Source organism: Ranitomeya imitator, chromosome 3 (assembly GCF_032444005.1).
Source record: "Ranitomeya imitator isolate aRanImi1 chromosome 3, aRanImi1.pri, whole genome shotgun sequence".
In the NCBI taxonomy this organism is placed as follows: domain Eukaryota; kingdom Metazoa; phylum Chordata; class Amphibia; order Anura; family Dendrobatidae; genus Ranitomeya; species Ranitomeya imitator.
In genome coordinates, this window is record NC_091284.1 from 846587414 (window position 1) to 846606604 (window position 19191).

The 19191-nt window shown below is 52.0% G+C and overlaps 1 protein-coding gene across 1 annotated transcript in view; it reads right to left on the minus strand.

Annotated features, from left to right (window-relative positions):
- Positions 1 to 19191, minus strand: part of LOC138671453 (aldehyde dehydrogenase family 3 member B1-like) — a 231869-nt gene that overhangs the window by 95351 nt on the left and 117327 nt on the right. The window contains exon 5 of the mRNA XM_069759634.1: positions 15270 to 15355. Within this exon, the coding sequence (XP_069615735.1) occupies positions 15270 to 15355 (86 nt within the window). The remainder of the gene's footprint in view (positions 1 to 15269; positions 15356 to 19191) is intronic.

Sequence of the window (19191 nt, forward strand, 5' to 3'; positions counted from 1 at the left end):
GTAGGTGATAGACAGAAATGAGGAAGGAGATGTAGGGGCCGCACTGTGGAGAGAACAGGTAGGTGATAGACAGAAATGAGGAGGAGATGTAGGGGGCCGCACTGTGGAGAGAACAGGTAGGTGATAGACAGAAATGAGGAAGGAGATGTAGGGGCCGCACTGTGGAGAGAACAGGTAGGTGATAGACAGAAATGAGGAAGGAGATGTAGGGGCCGCACTGTGGAGAGAACAGGTAGGTGATAGACAGAAATGAGGGAGGAGATGTAGAGGGCTGCACTGTGGAGAGAACAGGTAGGTGATAGACAGAAATGAGGAGGAGATGTAGGGGGCCGCACTGTGGAGAGAACAGGTAGGTGATAGACAGAAATGAGGGAGGAGATGTAGGGGGGGCCGCACTGTGGAGAGAACAGGTAGGTGATAGACAGAAATGAGGGAGGAGATGTAGGGGGCTGCACTGTGGAGAGGACAGGTAGGTGATAGACAGAAATGAGGGAGGAGATGTAGGGGGGCCGCACTGTGGAGAGAACAGGTAGGTGATAGACAGAAATGAGGGAGGAGATGTAGGGGGCCGCACTGTGGAGAGAACAGGTAGGTGATAGACAGAAATGAGGGAGGAGATGTAGGAGGGGGCTGCACTGTGGAGAGAACAGGTAGGCGATAGACAGAAATGAGGGAGGAGATGTAGGGGGCCGCACTGTGGAGAGAAGAGGTAGGTGATAGACAGAAATGAGAGAGGAGATGTAGGGGGCTGCACTGTGGAGAGAACAGGTAGGTGATAGACAGAGTTGAGGGAGGAGATGTAGGGGGCCGCACTGTGGAGAGAAGAGGTAGGCGATAGACAGAAATGAGGGAGGAGATGTAGGGGGCCGCACTGTGGAGAGAACAGGTAGGTGATAGACAGAAATGAGGGAGGAGATGTAGGGGGCCGCACTGTGCAGAGAACAGGTAGGCGATAGACAGAAATGAGTGAGGAGATGTAGGGGGCCGCACTGTGGAGAGAACAGGTAGATGATAGACAGAAATGAGGGAGGAGATGTAGGGGGGCCGCACTGTTAGAGAAGAGGTAGGTGATAGACAGAAATGAGGGAGGAGATGTAGGGGGCCGCACTGTGGAGAGAAGAGGTAGGTGATAGATAGAAATGAGGGAGGAGATGTAGGGGGCTGCACTGTGGAGAGAACAGGTAGGTGATAGACAGAAATGAGGGAGGAGATGTAGGGGCCGCACTGTGGAGAGAACAGGTAGGTGATAGATAGAAATGAGGGAGGAGATGTAAGGGGCTGCACTGTGGAGAGAACAGGTAGGTGATAGACAGAAATGAGGGAGGAGATGTAGGGGGCTGCACTGTGGAGAGAAGAGGTAGGTGATAGACAGAAATGAGGGAGGAGATGTGGGGGCCGCACTGTGGAGAGAACAGGTAGGTGATAGACAGAAATGAGGAGGAGATGTAGGGGGCCGCACTGTGGAGAGGACAGGTAGGTGATAGACAGAAATGAGGGAGGAGATGTAGGGGCCGCACTGTGGAGAGAACAGGTAGGTGATAGATAGAAATGAGGGAGGAGATGTAGGGGGCTGCACTGTGGAGAGAACAGGTAGGTGATAGACAGAAATGAGGGAGGAGATGTAGGGGGCTGCACTGTGGAGAGAAGAGGTAGGTGATAGACAGAAATGAGGGAGGAGATGTGGGGGCCGCACTGTGGAGAGAACAGGTAGGTGATAGACAGAAATGAGGAGGAGATGTAGGGGGCCGCACTGTTAGAGAAGAGGTAGGTGATAGACAGAAATGAGGGAGGAGATGTAGGGGGCCGCACTGTGGAGAGAAGAGGTAGGAGATAGACAGAAATGAGGGAGGAGATGTAGGGGGCCGCACTGTGGAGAGAACAGGTAGGTGATAGACAGAAATGAGGGAGGAGATGTGGGGGGCCGCACTGTGGAGAGAACAGGTAGGAGATAGACAGAAATGAGGAGGAGATGTAGGGGGCCGCACTGTGGAGAGAACAGGTAGGTGATAGACAGAAATGAGGGAGGAGATGTAGGGGGCTGCACTGTGGAGAGAACAGGTAGGTGATAGACAGAAATGAGGGAGGAGATGTAGGGAGCCGCACTGTGGAGAGAAGAGGTAGGTGATAGACAGAAATGAGGAGGAGATGTAGGGGGCCGCACTGTGGAGAGAACAGGTAGGTGATAGACAGAAATGAGGGAGGAGATGTAGGGGGCCGCACTGTGGAGAGAACAGGTAGGTGATAGACAGAAATGAGGGAGGAGATGTAGGGAGCCGCACTGTGGAGAGAACAGGTAGGTGATAGACAGAAATGAGGGAGGAGATGTAGGGGGGCCGCACTGTGGAGAGAACAGGTAGGTGATAGACAGAAATGAGGAGGAGATGTAGGGGGCCGCACTGTGGAGAGAACAGGTAGGTGATAGACAGAAATGAGGGAGGAGATGTAGGGGCCGCACTGTGGAGAGAACAGGTAGGTGATAGACAGAAATGAGGGAGGAGATGTAAGGGGCCGCACTGTGGAGAGAACAGGTAGGTGATAGACAGAAATGAGGAGGAGATGTAGGGGGCCGCACTGTGGAGAGAACAGGTAGGTGATAGACAGAAATGAGGAGGAGATGTAGGGGGCCGCACTGTGGAGAGAACAGGTAGGTGATAGACAGAAATGAGGGAGGAGATGTAGGAGGCCGCACTGTGGAGAGAACAGGTAGGTGATAGACAGAAATGAGGGAAGAGATGTAGGGGGGCCGCACTGTGGAGAGAACAGGTAGGTGATAGACAGAAATGAGGAGGAGATGTAGGGGGGCCGCACTGTGGAGAGAACAGGTAGGTGATAGACAGAAATGAGGAGGAGATGTAGGGGGGCCGCACTGTGGAGAGAACAGGTAGGTGATAGACAGAAATGAGGAGGAGATGTAGGGGGGCCGCACTGTGGAGAGAACAGGTAGGTGATAGACAGAAATGAGGAGGAGATGTAGGGGCCGCACTGTGGAGAGAACAGGTAGGTGATAGACAGAAATGAGGGAGGAGATGTAAGGGGCCGCACTGTGGAGAGAACAGGTAGGTGATAGACAGAAATGAGGAGGAGATGTAGGGGGCCGCACTGTGGAGAGAACAGGTAGGTGATAGACAGAAATGAGGAAAGAGATGTAGGGGGGCTGCACTGTGGAGAGAACAGGTAGGTGATAGACAGAAATGAGGGAGGAGATGTAGGAGGCCGCACTGTGGAGAGAACAGGTAGGTGATAGACAGAAATGAGGGAAGAGATGTAGGGGGCCGCACTGTGGAGAGAACAGGTAGGTGATAGACAGAAATGAGGAGGAGATGTAGGGGGCCGCACTGTGGAGAGAACAGGTAGGTGATAGACAGAAATGAGGGAGGAGATGTAGGGGGCCGCACTGTGGAGAGAACAGGTAGGTGATAGACAGAAATGAGGGAGGAGATGTAGGGGGCTGCACTGTGGAGAGAAGAGGTAGGCGATAGACAGAAATGATTGAGGAGATGTAGGGGGCCGCACTGTGGAGAGAACAGGTAGGTGATAGACAGAAATGAGGGAGGAGACGTAGGGGGCTGCACTGTGGAGAGAACAGGTAGGTGATAGACAGAAATGAGGGAGGAGATGTAGGGGGCCGCACTGTGGAGAGAACAGGTAGGTGATAGACAGAAATGAGGGAGGAGATGTAGGGGGCCGCACTGTGGAGAGAACAGGTAGGTGATAGACAGAAATGAGGGAGGAGATGTAGGGGGGCCGCACTGTGGAGAGAACAGGTAGGTGATAGACAGAAATGAGGGAAGAGATGTAGGGGGCCGCACTGTGGAGAGAACAGGTAGGTGATAGACAGAAATGAGGAGGAGATGTAGGGGGCCGCACTGTTAGAGAAGAGGTAGGTGATAGACAGAAATGAGGGAAGAGATGTAGGGGGGCTGCACTGTGGAGAGAACAGGTAGGTGATAGACAGAAATGAGAGAGGAGATGTAGGGGGCCGCACTGTGGAGAGAACAGGTAGGTGATAGACAGAAATGAGGGAGGAGATGTAGGGGGCCGCACTGTGGAGAGAACAGGTAGGTGATAGACAGAAATGAGGGAGGAGATGTAGGGGGCCGCACTGTGGAGAGAACAGGTAGGTGATAGACAGAAATGAGGGAAGAGATGTAGGGGGCCGCACTGTGGAGAGAACAGGTAGGTGATAGACAGAAATGAGGGAAGAGATGTAGGGGGCCGCACTGTGGAGAGAACAGGTAGGTGATAGACAGAAATGAGGGAGGAGATGTAGGGGGCCGCACTGTGGAGAGAACAGGTAGGTGATAGACAGAAATGAGGGAGGAGATGTAGGTGGCCGCACTGTGGAGAGAACAGGTAGGTGATAGACAGAAATGAGGGAGGAGATGTAGGGGGCCGCACTGTGGAGAGAACAGGTAGGTGATAGACAGAAATGAGGGAAGAGATGTAGGGGGCCGCACTGTGGAGAGAACAGGTAGGTGATAGACAGAAATGAGGAGGAGATGTAGGGGGCTGCACTGTGCAGAGAACAGGTAGGTTATAGATAGAAATGAGGGAGGAGATGTAGGGGGCTGCACTGTGGAGAGAAGAGGTAGGCGATAGACAGAAATGAGGGAGGAGATGTAAGGGGCTGCACTGTGGAGAGAACAGGTAGGTGATAGACAGAAATGAGGGAGGAGACGTAGGGGGCTGCACTGTGGAGAGAACAGGTAGGTGATAGACAGAAATGAGGGAGGAGATGTAGGGGGCCGCACTGTGGAGAGAACAGGTAGGTGATAGACAGAAATGAGGGAGGAGATGTAGGGGGCCGCACTGTGGAGAGAACAGGTAGGTGATAGACAGAAATGAGGGAGGAGATGTAGGGGGGCCGCACTGTGGAGAGAACAGGTAGGTGATAGACAGAAATGAGGAGGAGATGTAGGGGGCCGCACTGTTAGAGAAGAGGTAGGTGATAGACAGAAATGAGGGAAGAGATGTAGGGGGCTGCACTGTGGAGAGAACAGGTAGGTGATAGACAGAAATGAGGAGGAGATGTAGGGGGCTGCACTGTGGAGAGAACAGGTAGGTGATAGACAGAAATGAGAGAGGAGATGTAGGGGGCCGCACTGTGGAGAGAACAGGTAGGTGATAGACAGAAATGAGGGAGGAGATGTAGGGGGCCGCACTGTGGAGAGAACAGGTAGATGATAGACAGAAATGAGGGAGGAGATGTAGGGGGGCCGCACTGTGGAGAGAACAGGTAGGTGATAGACAGAAATGAGGAGGAGATGTAGGGGGCCGCACTGTTAGAGAAGAGGTAGGTGATAGACAGAAATGAGGGAAGAGATGTAGGGGGGCTGCACTGTGGAGAGAACAGGTAGGTGATAGATAGAAATGAGGGAGGAGATGTAGGGGGCTGCACTGTGGAGAGAACAGGTAGGTGATAGACAGAAATGAGGGAGGAGATGTGGGGGGCTGCACTGTGGAGAGAAGAGGTAGGTGATAGACAGAAATGAGGGAGGAGATGTAGGGGGCCGCACTGTGGAGAGAACAGGTAGGTGATAGACAGAAATGAGGGAGGAGATGTAGGGGGCCGCACTGTGGAGAGAACAGGTAGGTGATAAACAGAAATGACGGAGGAGATGTAGGGGGCCGCACTGTGGAGAGAACAGGTAGGTGATAGACAGAAATGAGGGAGGAGATGTAGGGGGCCGCACTGTGGAGAGAACAGGTAGGTGATAGACAGAAATGAGGGAGGAGATGTAGGGGGCTGCACTGTGGAGAGAACAGGTAGGTGATAGACAGAAATGAGGGAGGAGATGTAGGGGGCTGCACTGTGGAGAGAACAGGTAGGTGATAGACAGAAATGAGGGAGGAGATGTAGGGGGCTGCACTGTGGAGAGAACACATAGGGTGATAGACAGAAATGAGGGAGGAGATGTAGGGGGCCGCACTGTGGAGAGAAGAGGTAGGTGATAGACAGAAATGAGGGAGGAGATGTAGGGGGCCGCACTGTGGAGAGAACAGGTAGGTGATAGACAGAAATGAGGGAGGAGATGTAGGGAGCCGCACTGTGGAGAGAAGAGGTAGGTGATAGACAGAAATGAGGGAGGAGATGTAGGGGGGCCGCACTGTGGAGAGAACAGGTAGGTGATAGACAGAAATGATTGAGGAGATGTAGGGGGCCGCACTGTGGAGAGAACACATAGGGTGATAGACAGAAATGAGGGATGAGATGTAGGGAGCCGCACTGTGGAGAGAAGAGGTAGGTGATAGACAGAAATGAGGAGGAGATGTAGGGGGCCGCACTGTGGAGAGAACAGGTAGGTGATAGACAGAAATGAGGGAGGAGATGTAGGGGGGCCGCACTGTGGAGAGAACACATAGGGTGATAGACAGAAATGAGGGATGAGATGTAGGGAGCCGCACTGTGGAGAGAACAGGTAGGTGATATACAGAAATGAGGGAGGAGATGTAGGGGGCCGCACTGTGGAGAGAACAGGTAGGTGATAGACAGAAATGAGGAGGAGATGTAGGGGGCCGCACTGTGGAGAGAACAGGTAGGTGATAGACAGAAATGAGGAGGAGATGTAGGGGGCCGCACTGTGGAGAGAACAGGTAGGTGATAGACAGAAATGAGGGAGGAGATGTAGGGGGCCGCACTGTGGAGAGAACAGGTAGGTGATAGACAGAAATGAGGGAGGAGATGTAGGGGGCTGCACTGTGGAGAGAACAGGTAGGTGATAGACAGAAATGAGGGAGGAGATGTAGGGGGCTGCACTGTGGAGAGAACAGGTAGGTGATAGACAGAAATGAGGAGGAGATGTAGGGGGCCGCACTGTGGAGAGAACAGGTAGGTGATAGACAGAAATGAGGGAGGAGATGTGGGGGGCCGCACTGTGGAGAGAACAGGTAGGTGATAGACAGAAATGAGGGAGGAGATGTAGGGGGCCGCACTGTGGAGAGAACAGGTAGGTGATAGACAGAAATGAGGGAGGAGATGTAGGGGGCCGCACTGTGGAGAGAACAGGTAGGTGATAGACAGAAATGAGGGAGGAGATGTAGGGGGCCGCACTGTGGAGAGAACAGGTAGGTGATAGACAGAAATGAGGGAGGAGATGTGGGGGGCTGCACTGTGGAGAGAACAGGTAGGTGATAGACAGAAATGAGGAGGAGATGTGGGGGGCCGCACTGTGGAGAGAACAGGTAGGTGATAGACAGAAATGAGGGAGGAGATGTGGGGGGCCGCACTGTGGAGAGAACAGGTAGGTGATAGACAGAAATGAGGGAGGAGATGTAGGGGGCTGCACTGTGGAGAGAACAGGTAGGTGATAGACAGAAATGAGGAGGAGATGTAGGGGGCCGCACTGTGGAGAGAACAGGTAGGTGATAGACAGAAATGAGGGAGGAGATGTGGGGGGCCGCACTGTGGAGAGAACAGGTAGGTGATAGACAGAAATGAGGGAGGAGATGTGGGGGCCGCACTGTGGAGAGAACAGGTAGGTGATAGACAGAAATGAGGGAGGAGATGTAGGGGGCCGCACTGTGGAGAGAACAGGTAGGTGATAGACAGAAATGAGGGAGGAGATGTAGGGGGCCGCACTGTGGAGAGAACAGGTAGGTGATAGACAGAAATAAGAGAGGAGATGTGGGGGGCCGCACTGTGGAGAGGAAAGGTAGGTGATAGATAGAAATGAGGGAGGAGATGTAGGGGGCCGCACTGTGGAGAGAACAGGTAGGTGATAGACTGAAATGAGGGAGGAGATGTAAGGGGCCGCACTGTGGAGAGAACAGGTAGGTGATAGACAGAAATGAGGGAGGAGATGTAGGGGGCTGCACTGTGGAGAGAAGAGGTAGGTGATAGACAGAAATGAGGGAGGAGATGTAGGGGGCCGCACTGTGGAGAGAACAGGTAGGTGATAGACAGAAATGAGGGAGGAGATGTAGGGGGCCGCACTGTGGAGAGAACAGGTAGGCGATAGACAGAAATGAGGGAGGAGATGTAGGAGGCCGCACTGTGGAGAGAACAGGTAGGCGATAGACAGAAATGGAGGAAATGTAGGGGGCCGCACTGTGAAGAGAACAGGTAGGTGATAGACAGAAATGAGGAGGAGATGTAGGAGGCCGCACTGTGGAGAGAACAGGTAGGTGATAGACAGAAATGAGGGAGGAGATGTAGGGGGCCGCACTGTGGAGAGAACAGGTAGGCGATAGACAGAAATGGAGGAAATATAGGGGGCCGCACTGTGGAGAGAACAGGTAGGTGATAGACAGAAATGAGGGAGGAGATGTAGGAGGCCGCACTGTGGAGAGAACAGGTAGGCGATAGACAGAAATGGAGGAAATATAGGGGGCCGCACTGTGGAGAGAACAGGTAGGTGATAGACAGAAATGAGGGAGGAGATGTAGGGGGCTGCACTGTGGAGAGAACAGGTAGGTGATAGACAGAAATGAGGGAGGAGATGTAGGGGGCCGCACTGTGGAGAGAACAGGTAGGTGATAAACAGAAATGAGGGAGGAGATGTAGGGGGCCGCACTGTGGAGAGAACAGGTAGGAGATAGACAGAAATGAGGGAGGAGATGTAGGGGGCCGCACTGTGGAGAGAACAGGTAGGAGATAGACAGAAATGAGGGAGGAGATGTAGGGGGCCGCACTGTGGAGAGGACAGGTAGGTGATAGACAGAAATGAGGGAGGAGATGTGGGGGCCGCACTGTGGAGAGAACAGGTAGGTGATAGACAGAAATGAGGGAGGAGATGTAGGGGGCCGCACTGTGGAGAGAACAGGTAGGAGATAGACAGAAATGAGGGAGGAGATGTAGGGGGCCGCACTGTGGAGAGGACAGGTAGGCGATAGACAGAAATGGAGGAAATGTAGGGGGCCGCACTGTGGAGAGAACAGGTAGGTGATAGACAGAAATGAGGAGGAGATGTGGGGGGCCGCACTGTGGAGAGGACAGGTAGGTGATAGACAGAAATGAGGAGGAGATGTGGGGGGCCGCACTGTGGAGAGAACAGGTAGGTGATAGACAGAAATGAGGAGGAGATGTAGGGGGCCGCACTGTGGAGAGAACAGGTAGGTGATAGACAGAAATGAGGAAAGAGATGTAGGGGGGCTGCACTGTGGAGAGAACAGGTAGGTGATAGACAGAAATGAGGGAGGAGATGTAGGGGGCCGCACTGTGGAGAGAACAGGTAGGTGATAGACAGAAATGAGGGAGGAGATGTAGGGGGCCGCACTGTGGAGAGAACAGGTAGGTGATAGACAGAAATGAGGGAGGAGATGTAGGGGGCCGCACTGTGGAGAGGACAGGTAGGCGATAGACAGAAATGGAGGAAATGTAGGGGGCCGCACTGTGGAGAGAACAGGTAGGTGATAGACAGAAATGAGGAGGAGATGTGGGGGGCCGCACTGTGGAGAGGACAGGTAGGTGATAGACAGAAATGAGGAGGAGATGTGGGGGGCCGCACTGTGGAGAGAACAGGTAGGTGATAGACAGAAATGAGGAGGAGATGTAGGGGGCCGCACTGTGGAGAGAACAGGTAGGTGATAGACAGAAATGAGGAAAGAGATGTAGGGGGGCTGCACTGTGGAGAGAACAGGTAGGTGATAGACAGAAATGAGGGAGGAGATGTAGGGGGCCGCACTGTGGAGAGAACAGGTAGGTGATAGACAGAAATGAGGAGGAGATGTAGGGGGCCGCACTGTGGAGAGAACAGGTAGGTGATAGACAGAAATGAGAGAGGAGATGTAGGGGGCCGCACTGTGGAGAGAACAGGTAGGTGATAGACAGAAATGAGGGAGGAGATGTAGGGGGGCCGCACTGTGGAGAGAACAGGTAGGTGATAGACAGAAATGAGAGAGGAGATGTAGGGGGCCGCACTGTGGAGAGAACAGGTAGGTGATAGACAGAAATGAGGGAGGAGATGTAGGGGGCCGCACTGTGGAGAGAACAGGTAGATGATAGACAGAAATGAGGGAGGAGATGTAGGGGGGCCGCACTGTGGAGAGAACAGGTAGGTGATAGACAGAAATGAGGAGGAGATGTAGGGGGCCGCACTGTTAGAGAAGAGGTAGGTGATAGACAGAAATGAGGGAAGAGATGTAGGGGGGCTGCACTGTGGAGAGAACAGGTAGGTGATAGACAGAAATGAGGGAGGAGATGTAGGGGGCTGCACTGTGGAGAGAACAGGTAGGTGATAGACAGAAATGAGGGAGGAGATGTAGGGGGCTGCACTGTGGAGAGAACAGGTAGGTGATAGACAGAAATGAGGAGGAGATGTAGGGGGCTGCACTGTGGAGAGAACAGGTAGGTGATAGACAGAAATGAGGGAGGAGATGTGGGGGGCTGCACTGTGGAGAGAACAGGTAGGTGATAGACAGAAATGAGGGAGGAGATGTAGGGAGCCGCACTGTGGAGAGAACAGGTAGGTGATAGACAGAAATGAGGGAGGAGATGTAGGAGGCCGCACTGTGGAGAGAACAGGTAGGTGATAGACAGAAATGAGGGAGGAGATGTAGGAGGCCGCACTGTGGAGAGAACAGGTAGGTGATAGACAGAAATGAGGGAGGAGATGTAGGGGGCCGCGCTGTGGAGAGGACAGGTAGGGTGATAGACAGAAATGAGGGAGGAGATGTAGGGGGCCGCACTGTGGAGAGAACAGGTAGGTGATAGACAGAAATGAGGGAGGAGATGTAGGAGGCCGCACTGTGGAGAGAACAGGTAGGTGATAGACAGAAATGAGGGAGGAGATGTAGGGGGCCGCGCTGTGGAGAGGACAGGTAGGGTGATAGACAGAAATGAGGGAGGAGATGTAGGGGGCCGCACTGTGGAGAGAACAGGTAGGTGATAGACAGAAATGAGGGAGGAGATGTAGGGGGCTGCACTGTGGAGAGAACAGGTAGGAGATAGACAGGAATGAGGGAGGAGATGTAGGGGGCTGCACTGTGGAGAGAACAGGTAGGTGATAGATAGAAATGAGGGAGGAGATGTAGGGGGCCGCACTGTGGAGAGAACAGGTAGGAGATAGACAGAAATGAGGGAGGAGATGTAGGGGGCCGCGCTGTGGAGAGGACAGGTAGGGTGATAGACAGAAATGAGGGAGGAGATGTAGGGGGCCGCACTGTGGAGAGAACAGGTAGGTGATAGACAGAAATGAGGGAGGAGATGTAGGGGGCTGCACTGTGGAGAGAACAGGTAGGAGATAGACAGGAATGAGGGAGGAGATGTAGGGGGCTGCACTGTGGAGAGAACAGGTAGGTGATAGATAGAAATGAGGGAGGAGATGTGGGGGGCCGCACTGTGGAGAGAACAGGTAGGAGATAGACAGAAATGAGGGAGGAGATGTAGGGGGCCGCACTGTGGAGAGAACAGGTAGGTGATAGACAGAAATGAGGAGGAGATGTAGGGGGCCGCACTGTGGAGAGAACAGGTAGGTGATAGACAGAAATGAGGAGGAGATGTAGGGGGCCGCACTGTGGAGAGAACAGGTAGGTGATAGACAGAAATGAGGGAGGAGATGTAGGGGGCCGCACTGTGGAGAGAACAGGTAGGAGATAGACAGAAATGAGGGAGGAGATGAAGGGGGCCGCACTGTGGAGAGAACAGGTAGGTGATAGACAGAAATGAGGGAGGAGATGTAGGGGGCCGCACTGTGGAGAGAACAGGTAGGAGATAGACAGAAATGAGGGAGGAGATGTAGGGGGCCGCACTGTGGAGAGGACAGGTAGGCGATAGACAGAAATGGAGGAAATGTAGGGGGCCGCACTGTGGAGAGAACAGGTAGGTGATAGACAGAAATGAGGGAGGAGATGTAGGGGGCCGCACTGTGGAGAGAACAGGTAGGTGATAAACAGAAATGAGGGAGGAGATGTAGGGGGCCGCACTGTGGAGAGAACAGGTAGGAGATAGACAGAAATGAGGGAGGAGATGAAGGGGGCCGCACTGTGGAGAGAACAGGTAGGTGATAGACAGAAATGAGGGAGGAGATGTAGGGGGCCGCACTGTGGAGAGAACAGGTAGGTGATAGACAGAAATGAGGGAGGAGATGTAGGGGGCCGCACTGTGGAGAGAACAGGTAGGAGATAGACAGAAATGAGGAGGAGATGTAGGGGTCCGCACTGTGGAGAGAACAGGTAGGAGATAGACAGAAATGAGGGAGGAGATGAAGGGGGCCGCACTGTGGAGAGAACAGGTAGGTGATAGACAGAAATGAGGGAGGAGATGTAGGGGGCTGCACTGTGGAGAGAACAGGTAGGTGATAGACAGAAATGAGGGAGGAGATGTAGGAGGCCGCACTGTGGAGAGAACAGGTAGGTGATAGACAGAAATGAGGGAGGAGATGTAGGGGGCTGCACTGTGGAGAGAACAGGTAGGTGATAGACAGAAATGAGGAGGAGATGTAGGGGGCCGCACTGTGGAGAGAACAGGTAGGAGATAGACAGAAATGAGGGAGGAGATGAAGGGGGCCGCACTGTGGAGAGAACAGGTAGGTGATAGACAGAAATGAGGGAGGAGATGTAGGGGGCCGCACTGTGGAGAGAACAGGTAGGAGATAGACAGAAATGAGGGAGGAGATGTAGGGGGCCGCACTGTGGAGAGGACAGGTAGGCGATAGACAGAAATGGAGGAAATGTAGGGGGCCGCACTGTGGAGAGAACAGGTAGGTGATAGACAGAAATGAGGGAGGAGATGTAGGGGGCCGCACTGTGGAGAGAACAGGTAGGTGATAAACAGAAATGAGGGAGGAGATGTAGGGGGCCGCACTGTGGAGAGAACAGGTAGGAGATAGACAGAAATGAGGGAGGAGATGTAGGGGGCCGCACTGTGGAGAGAACAGGTAGGAGATAGACAGAAATGAGGGAGGAGATGTAGGGGGCCGCACTGTGGAGAGAACAGGTAGGTGATAGACAGAAATGAGGAGGAGATGTAGGGGGCCGCACTGTGGAGAGAACAGGTAGGTGATAGACAGAAATGAGGAGGAGATGTAGGGGGCTGCACTGTGGAGAGAACAGGTAGGTGATAGACAGAAATGAGGAGGAGATGTAGGGGGCCGCACTGTGGAGAGGACAGGTAGGTGATAGACAGAAATGAGGGAGGAGATGTGGGGGCCGCACTGTGGAGAGAACAGGTAGGTGATAGACAGAAATGAGGGAGGAGATGTAGGGGGCCGCACTGTGGAGAGAACAGGTAGGAGATAGACAGAAATGAGGGAGGAGATGTAGGGGGCCGCACTGTGGAGAGAACAGGTAGGTGATAGACAGAAATGAGGGAGGAGATGTAGGGGGCCGCACTGTGGAGAGAACAGGTAGGTGATAGACAGAAATGAGGGAGGAGATGTAGGGGGCCGCACTGTGGAGAGAACAGGTAGGTGATAGACAGAAATGAGGGAGGAGATGTAGGGGGCCGCACTGTGGAGAGAACAGGTAGGTGATAGACAGAAATGAGGAGGAGATGTGGGGGGCCGCACTGTGGAGAGGACAGGTAGGTGATAGACAGAAATGAGGAGGAGATGTGGGGGGCCGCACTGTGGAGAGGACAGGTAGGTGATAGACAGAAATGAGGGAGGAGATGTAGGGGGCCGCACTGTGGAGAGAACAGGTAGGTGATAGACAGAAATGAGGAGGAGATGTGGGGGGCCGCACTGTGGAGAGAACAGGTAGGCGATAGACAGAAATGGAGGAAATGTAGGGGGCCGCACTGTGGAGAGGACACATAGGGTGATAAACAGAAATAAGGGAGGAGATGTAGAGGAGCCGCACTGTTGAGTGCACGGGTAGGTGATAGACAGAAATGAATGAGGAGGAGATGTAGGGGGCTGCACTGTGAAGAGGATGGGTAGGGTGATATATTGAGGAAAGAGATGTAGGGGGGGCCACTCTGTGCGTGTGTGTATGTGATGTATATAGTATGTAACATGCAGTGTGTGTAGCATGCATATTTTTGCGTTGCAGATGAGCATCCTTCCAGTAGGTGTGAACATTTGGCGATCACCCAACATTCATCAGACCAGCAATCATTGTTCTCGGCAGCACATTACTCCATGTGATCAGATGTGCTGCTGACACAGTGATATGGAGGAAATGTAGGAGGAGCCGCTCTGTGGAGAGGACAAGTGGGGTGATATGCAGAAATGGAGGAAATGTAGGGGGACCGCACTGGGGAGAGGATGGGTTGCCCTCTTTAGTCTTTGCCGCCCTGTGTAAACAGGCCGGAGAACAGGCGCAGAACCATTTCTATCCAGTTCATTGCGCTCGTCTAGCGGCTGACATCATCTACTGTAATGCACTCTGAATGTGTGATGTGCTGACAGCACCGGGGTCCACACTCTGAATGAGTGATGTGCTGTCAGTATCGGGGTCCACACTCTGTGTGATGTGCTGTCAGTATCGTGGGTCACACTCTGTGTGATGTGCTGTCAGTATCGGGGTCCACACTCTGTGTGATGTGCTGTCAGTATCGGGGTCCACACTCTGTGTGATGTGCTGACAGCACCGGGGTCCACACTCTGTGTGATGTGCTCATAGCATCGGGGTCCACACTCTGTGTGATGTGCTGACAGCATCGGGGTCCACACTCTGAATGGGTGATGTGCTGATAGCACCGGGGTCCACACTCTGAATGAGTGATGTGCTGATAGCACCGGGGTCCACACTCTGAATGAGTGATGTGCTGATAGCACCGGGGTCCACACTCTGAATGAGTGATGTGCTGTCAGTATCGGGGTCCACACTCTGTGTGATGTGCTGTCAGTATCGGGGTCCACACTCTGTGTGATGTGCTGACAGCACCGGGGTCCACACTCTGTGTGATGTGCTCATAGCATCGGGGTCCACACTCTGTGTGATGTGCTGATAGCATCGGGGTCCACACTCTGAATGGGTGATGTGCTGATAGCACCGGGGTCCACACTCTGAATGAGTGATGTGCTGATAGCACCGGGGTCCACACTCTGAATGAGTGATGTGCTGATAGCACCGGGGTCCACACTCTGAATGAGTGATGTGCTGTCAGTATCGGGGTCCACACTCTGTGTGATGTGCTGTCAGTATCGTGGGTCACACTCTGTGTGATGTGCTGTCATCATCAGGGGCCACTCTCTGGACGTTACCGGAAGCCCCCCTTTGTCTCTGGTTGTGCGGTATCAGTAAGTGACGAGTCATGGCTCAGGGGTCACAGGATGACCCCTCTATGATTTCCTCCACATTTATGGTGGGCAGTGAAGGGTCCGCATATAAGGACAGAGGCAATCAGCGATGACTGCTCGCTAAGTAACATGAAACAAAGCAACAACCTTGTCCAGATAACGAGGGAGACTGTCAGCAAGCAGCTTCTCGGTGTTCTGACTCATCTCTGAAGGCTTCAGCACCGCACAGTTCCCTGCAAATAATAAATAATAATAACAATAATATGGTAGAAATGAGGATGAAAGTCAGATAAATAAACAGATCATAGAGCAATGAAATCCTACGCAGACATGAGCGGTAACTGATCCACAACGCACCTGACTGACCGAGAATCGGCACTCCTACAAGACCTACAACATTCGAAGACAACGGCACAAAGCAGCTGCATGACTGATGATGGTCGGCACACGAGCGCTGTCCCCCCAAAACCCACGGACAACCCTGGGTGGATAAAATCACCGGCAGAATGCAGCTGGGATCAGCGCACATCCTGCGCCCACTCAGTACAACCCTCGAGGGTCTCGGGAAGAAGCCAAAGTGGATCAAGGACAAGAATCAGTGATGGCCGCTGGGATTTAGAACATTATATTCGACATTTCTGGACCACCATAGACTATATACGTGCGGGTGGTCCATCTCCTTTTCCGCAGTGATGTCCATAGGAGCGGAGATACGCATGGTCATGCATCTGAGGGAGTGGCCATCGGAGGCAGTCGGAATCACTATAGAGAAGGCAGAGAAGGTTTATAACCACCGTCACCTTCTCCTGAAAAACAATAAAACTACTGTAAATTCAAGCTGCTGTTACCAGTCCCGTCCCCTACGGGCACGCCCAATATACGAGAACATGTCACAGGGTGGGCAGAAAATAGCGACGTGTGTTTTACTGTGTGATCAACAAATAAAAAAAAATGGGAAAACATATCAGCAAAAAAAAAACACGACAGTGACGTGTGACGCTAGTCACAACCCACGGACAGGCCGTGAGTCGGAGAAGTCAGATGTTCTGGGGTCAATACCAAAAGAGAACGTAGTAAACCAAAGAAAAATACAAAGTTGTAAGTCAGGTCACATTCCAGGGTCAGAATACCAGAGAAATAGTGGATGAACAAAGGGGCAATAACAAACGGAAGGTCAGAACACGGTCCAAAGGTCAGCAGCAGAAGATCAGATGCAAAGGGGCAATAACAAACAGGAGGTCAGAACACGGTCCAAAGGTCAGCAGCAGAAGATCAGATGCAAAGGGGCAATAACAAACAGGAGGTCAGAACACGGTCCAAAGGTCAGCATCAGAATATCAGAACTTACAGCCCAGGGATCAGGTGAACACGCACCAGAGAGCACAGGCATAGAACAAGCTTTTGACTGGCAATGATCTGGCGAGACAGCTCACCTAAATAGCAGGTCAGTTACCAAGAACAGGGAGCACCTGTGGAAATCTCTGCACCTTCCAGTCTCAGATAGGTCAACTGAGCTGTCAATCAAAGCACCGACAGCTCAGCACACCGCAGCAGAGGATAGGACAGAGCTGTCCATCATAGAGTCCCAGACACTCTGAGTGGAGGAATCATAACAACATGAAAGTGAAGCCCCTGTATCAGGAAAGAATTAGGCAGACATTACGCGACTATCCGAACTAGAAACATTTCATAGCTCTTTAAACAACACGAATGGTAAAACCTGAATATCTGCAGGAACAGTGGAATGACCTCTCAGACAGTTAGTAACGCGAATAGCCACAATAATCATCGGTGATATGTTGGGAAATATTCATGTTATTCTAGAGATGGTGCAAAGCAGCGGCATGAAGTTAGTAAGACCGTGACCCGGGTGAGGTGAGTAACATATTGTCCAAACTGCACCCATGACATCACTCACCTCCGGATCACAGCCTCGAACATGTGGAGTAAAGTCCTGTGCTGCGGCACTTACACGCCCATAAGGATCTCTAATGTGCTCCTCACGTCGCTAGCTCTGGTCTGTGTTCCCGTCACACTGCCCGGCATATGTTCACAGCACCTTCATCTGCTACATGTGAAATCCAACACAAAACTGACACCCAAATCTTAACTGCATGGGCCATGGGCCACTTGTAAGACCCGGACTGGAGGAAGATATACGTCCCACCATCATCATACAGATCTCTCCAAAAATAACAGCCCAACACAGGTTTGTCTAAAATGACTTGGTCAAATAACTTGTCCCAATCTACACTGACTTATTTTGCACGGAAATCACTGCCGTGGCTGCAGCCACAATGCTGTCTAGCAGGTTCAGTGTCAGTGTCTGAAAAAGCCGAAGACTGCCGAGTGCAGAGAATACCACCAGAAGGCAATGAGCGGCCCTGGCAGCAGATGAGACAGCGGGATGGGAGGACGCATCGCTGGACAGGTGAGTATAATATTTATAATGTTTATTATTCATTTTATGTTTTCTTTCACAGCCGCCCTGGACCCGAACTGTTCGGGATCTTGTGACCGAACACTATGTGTTCGGTAAGGTCCCGAACTTTACAATTCAGGTTCGCCCATCCCTACTCCCTAACACTCAGTGCTTCTTCTTACTCTAAGCCTCCTCACACACTGCACTTCCTCATGCTCTAAGTCTCCTTACACTTAGTACTCTGTTGTGAATCCTGTTGTCAAGCTCCCTCCTGTGGTCATGAATGGTACTTCGGCTGGTTCTGTCCATGGGCTTCCTCTGGTGGTTGTGAGTGGGGCTGCGGCTTCTGAGGTTCCTTCCACAGGTGACGAGGTTAATTCGTTAGCTGGCTGCTCTATTTAACTCCACCTAGATCATTGCTCCATGCCACCTGTCAATGTTCCAGTATTGGTCTAGTTCACTCCTGGATCGTTCTTGTGACCTGTCTTCCCAGCAGAAGCTAAGTTCCTGCTTGTTTTTCTCTGGTTTGCTATTTTTCTGTCCAGCTTGCTATTTTGATTGTTGTCTTGCTTGCTGGAAGCTCTGGGACGCAGAGGGCGTGCCTCCGCACCATGAGTCGGTGAGGAGGGTCTTTTTGCGCCCTCTGCGTGGGCTTTTTGTAGTTTTTTGTGCTGACCGCAAAGCTACCTTTCCTATCCTCTGTCTGTTCAGTAAGTCGGGCCTCACTTTGCTAAATCTATTTCATCTCTGTGTTTGTAATTTTCATCAATACTCACAGTCATTATATGTGGGGGGCTGCCTTTTCCTTTGGGGAATTTCTCTGAGGCAAGGTAGGCTTTATTTTTCTATCTTCAGGGCTAGCTAGTTCCTTAGGCTGTGTCGAGTTGCATAGGGAGCATTAGGAGCAATCCACGGCTATTTCTAGTGTGTGTGATAGGATTAGGGATTGCGGTCAGCAGAGTTCCCACGTCTCAGAGCTCGTCCTATATTATTAGTAACTATCAGGTCATTCCGTGTGCTCTTAACCACCAGGTCCATTATTGTCCTGACCACCAGGTCATAACAGTACAGGTGGCCCAAAGTACTAATGCATCTCAATAGAGGGATAAGAGAAGTTCTGAGACCATTTTTTTTCTTCTTTGCACTGTGTTTTGTCTCTCTTTTCCCCTTTACCTCTGGGTGGTTCAGGATACAGGTGTAGATATGGACATTCAAGGTCTGTCCTCTTGTATGGATAATCTCACTGCAAGGGTACAAAACATTCAAGATTTTGTGGTTCAGAATCCAATGTTAGAGCCTAAGATTCCTATTCCTGATTTGTTTTTTGGGGATAGATCTAAGTTTCTGAATTTCAAAAATAATTGTAAATTGTTTCTTGCTTTGAAACCCCACTCCTCTGGTGACCCCGTTCAACAAGTGAAAATCATTATTTCTTTGTTAGGTGGCGACTCTCAAGACTGGGCATTTTCCCTTGCGCCAGGAGATCCGGCATTGCGTGATGTAGATGCGTTTTTTTCTGGCGCTTGGATTGCTTTATGATGAATCTAATTCAGTGGATCAGGCAGAGAAAATCTTGCTGGCTCTGTGTCAGGGTCAGGATGAGGTAGAGATATATTGTCAGAAGTTTAGGAAGTGGTCTGTACTCAC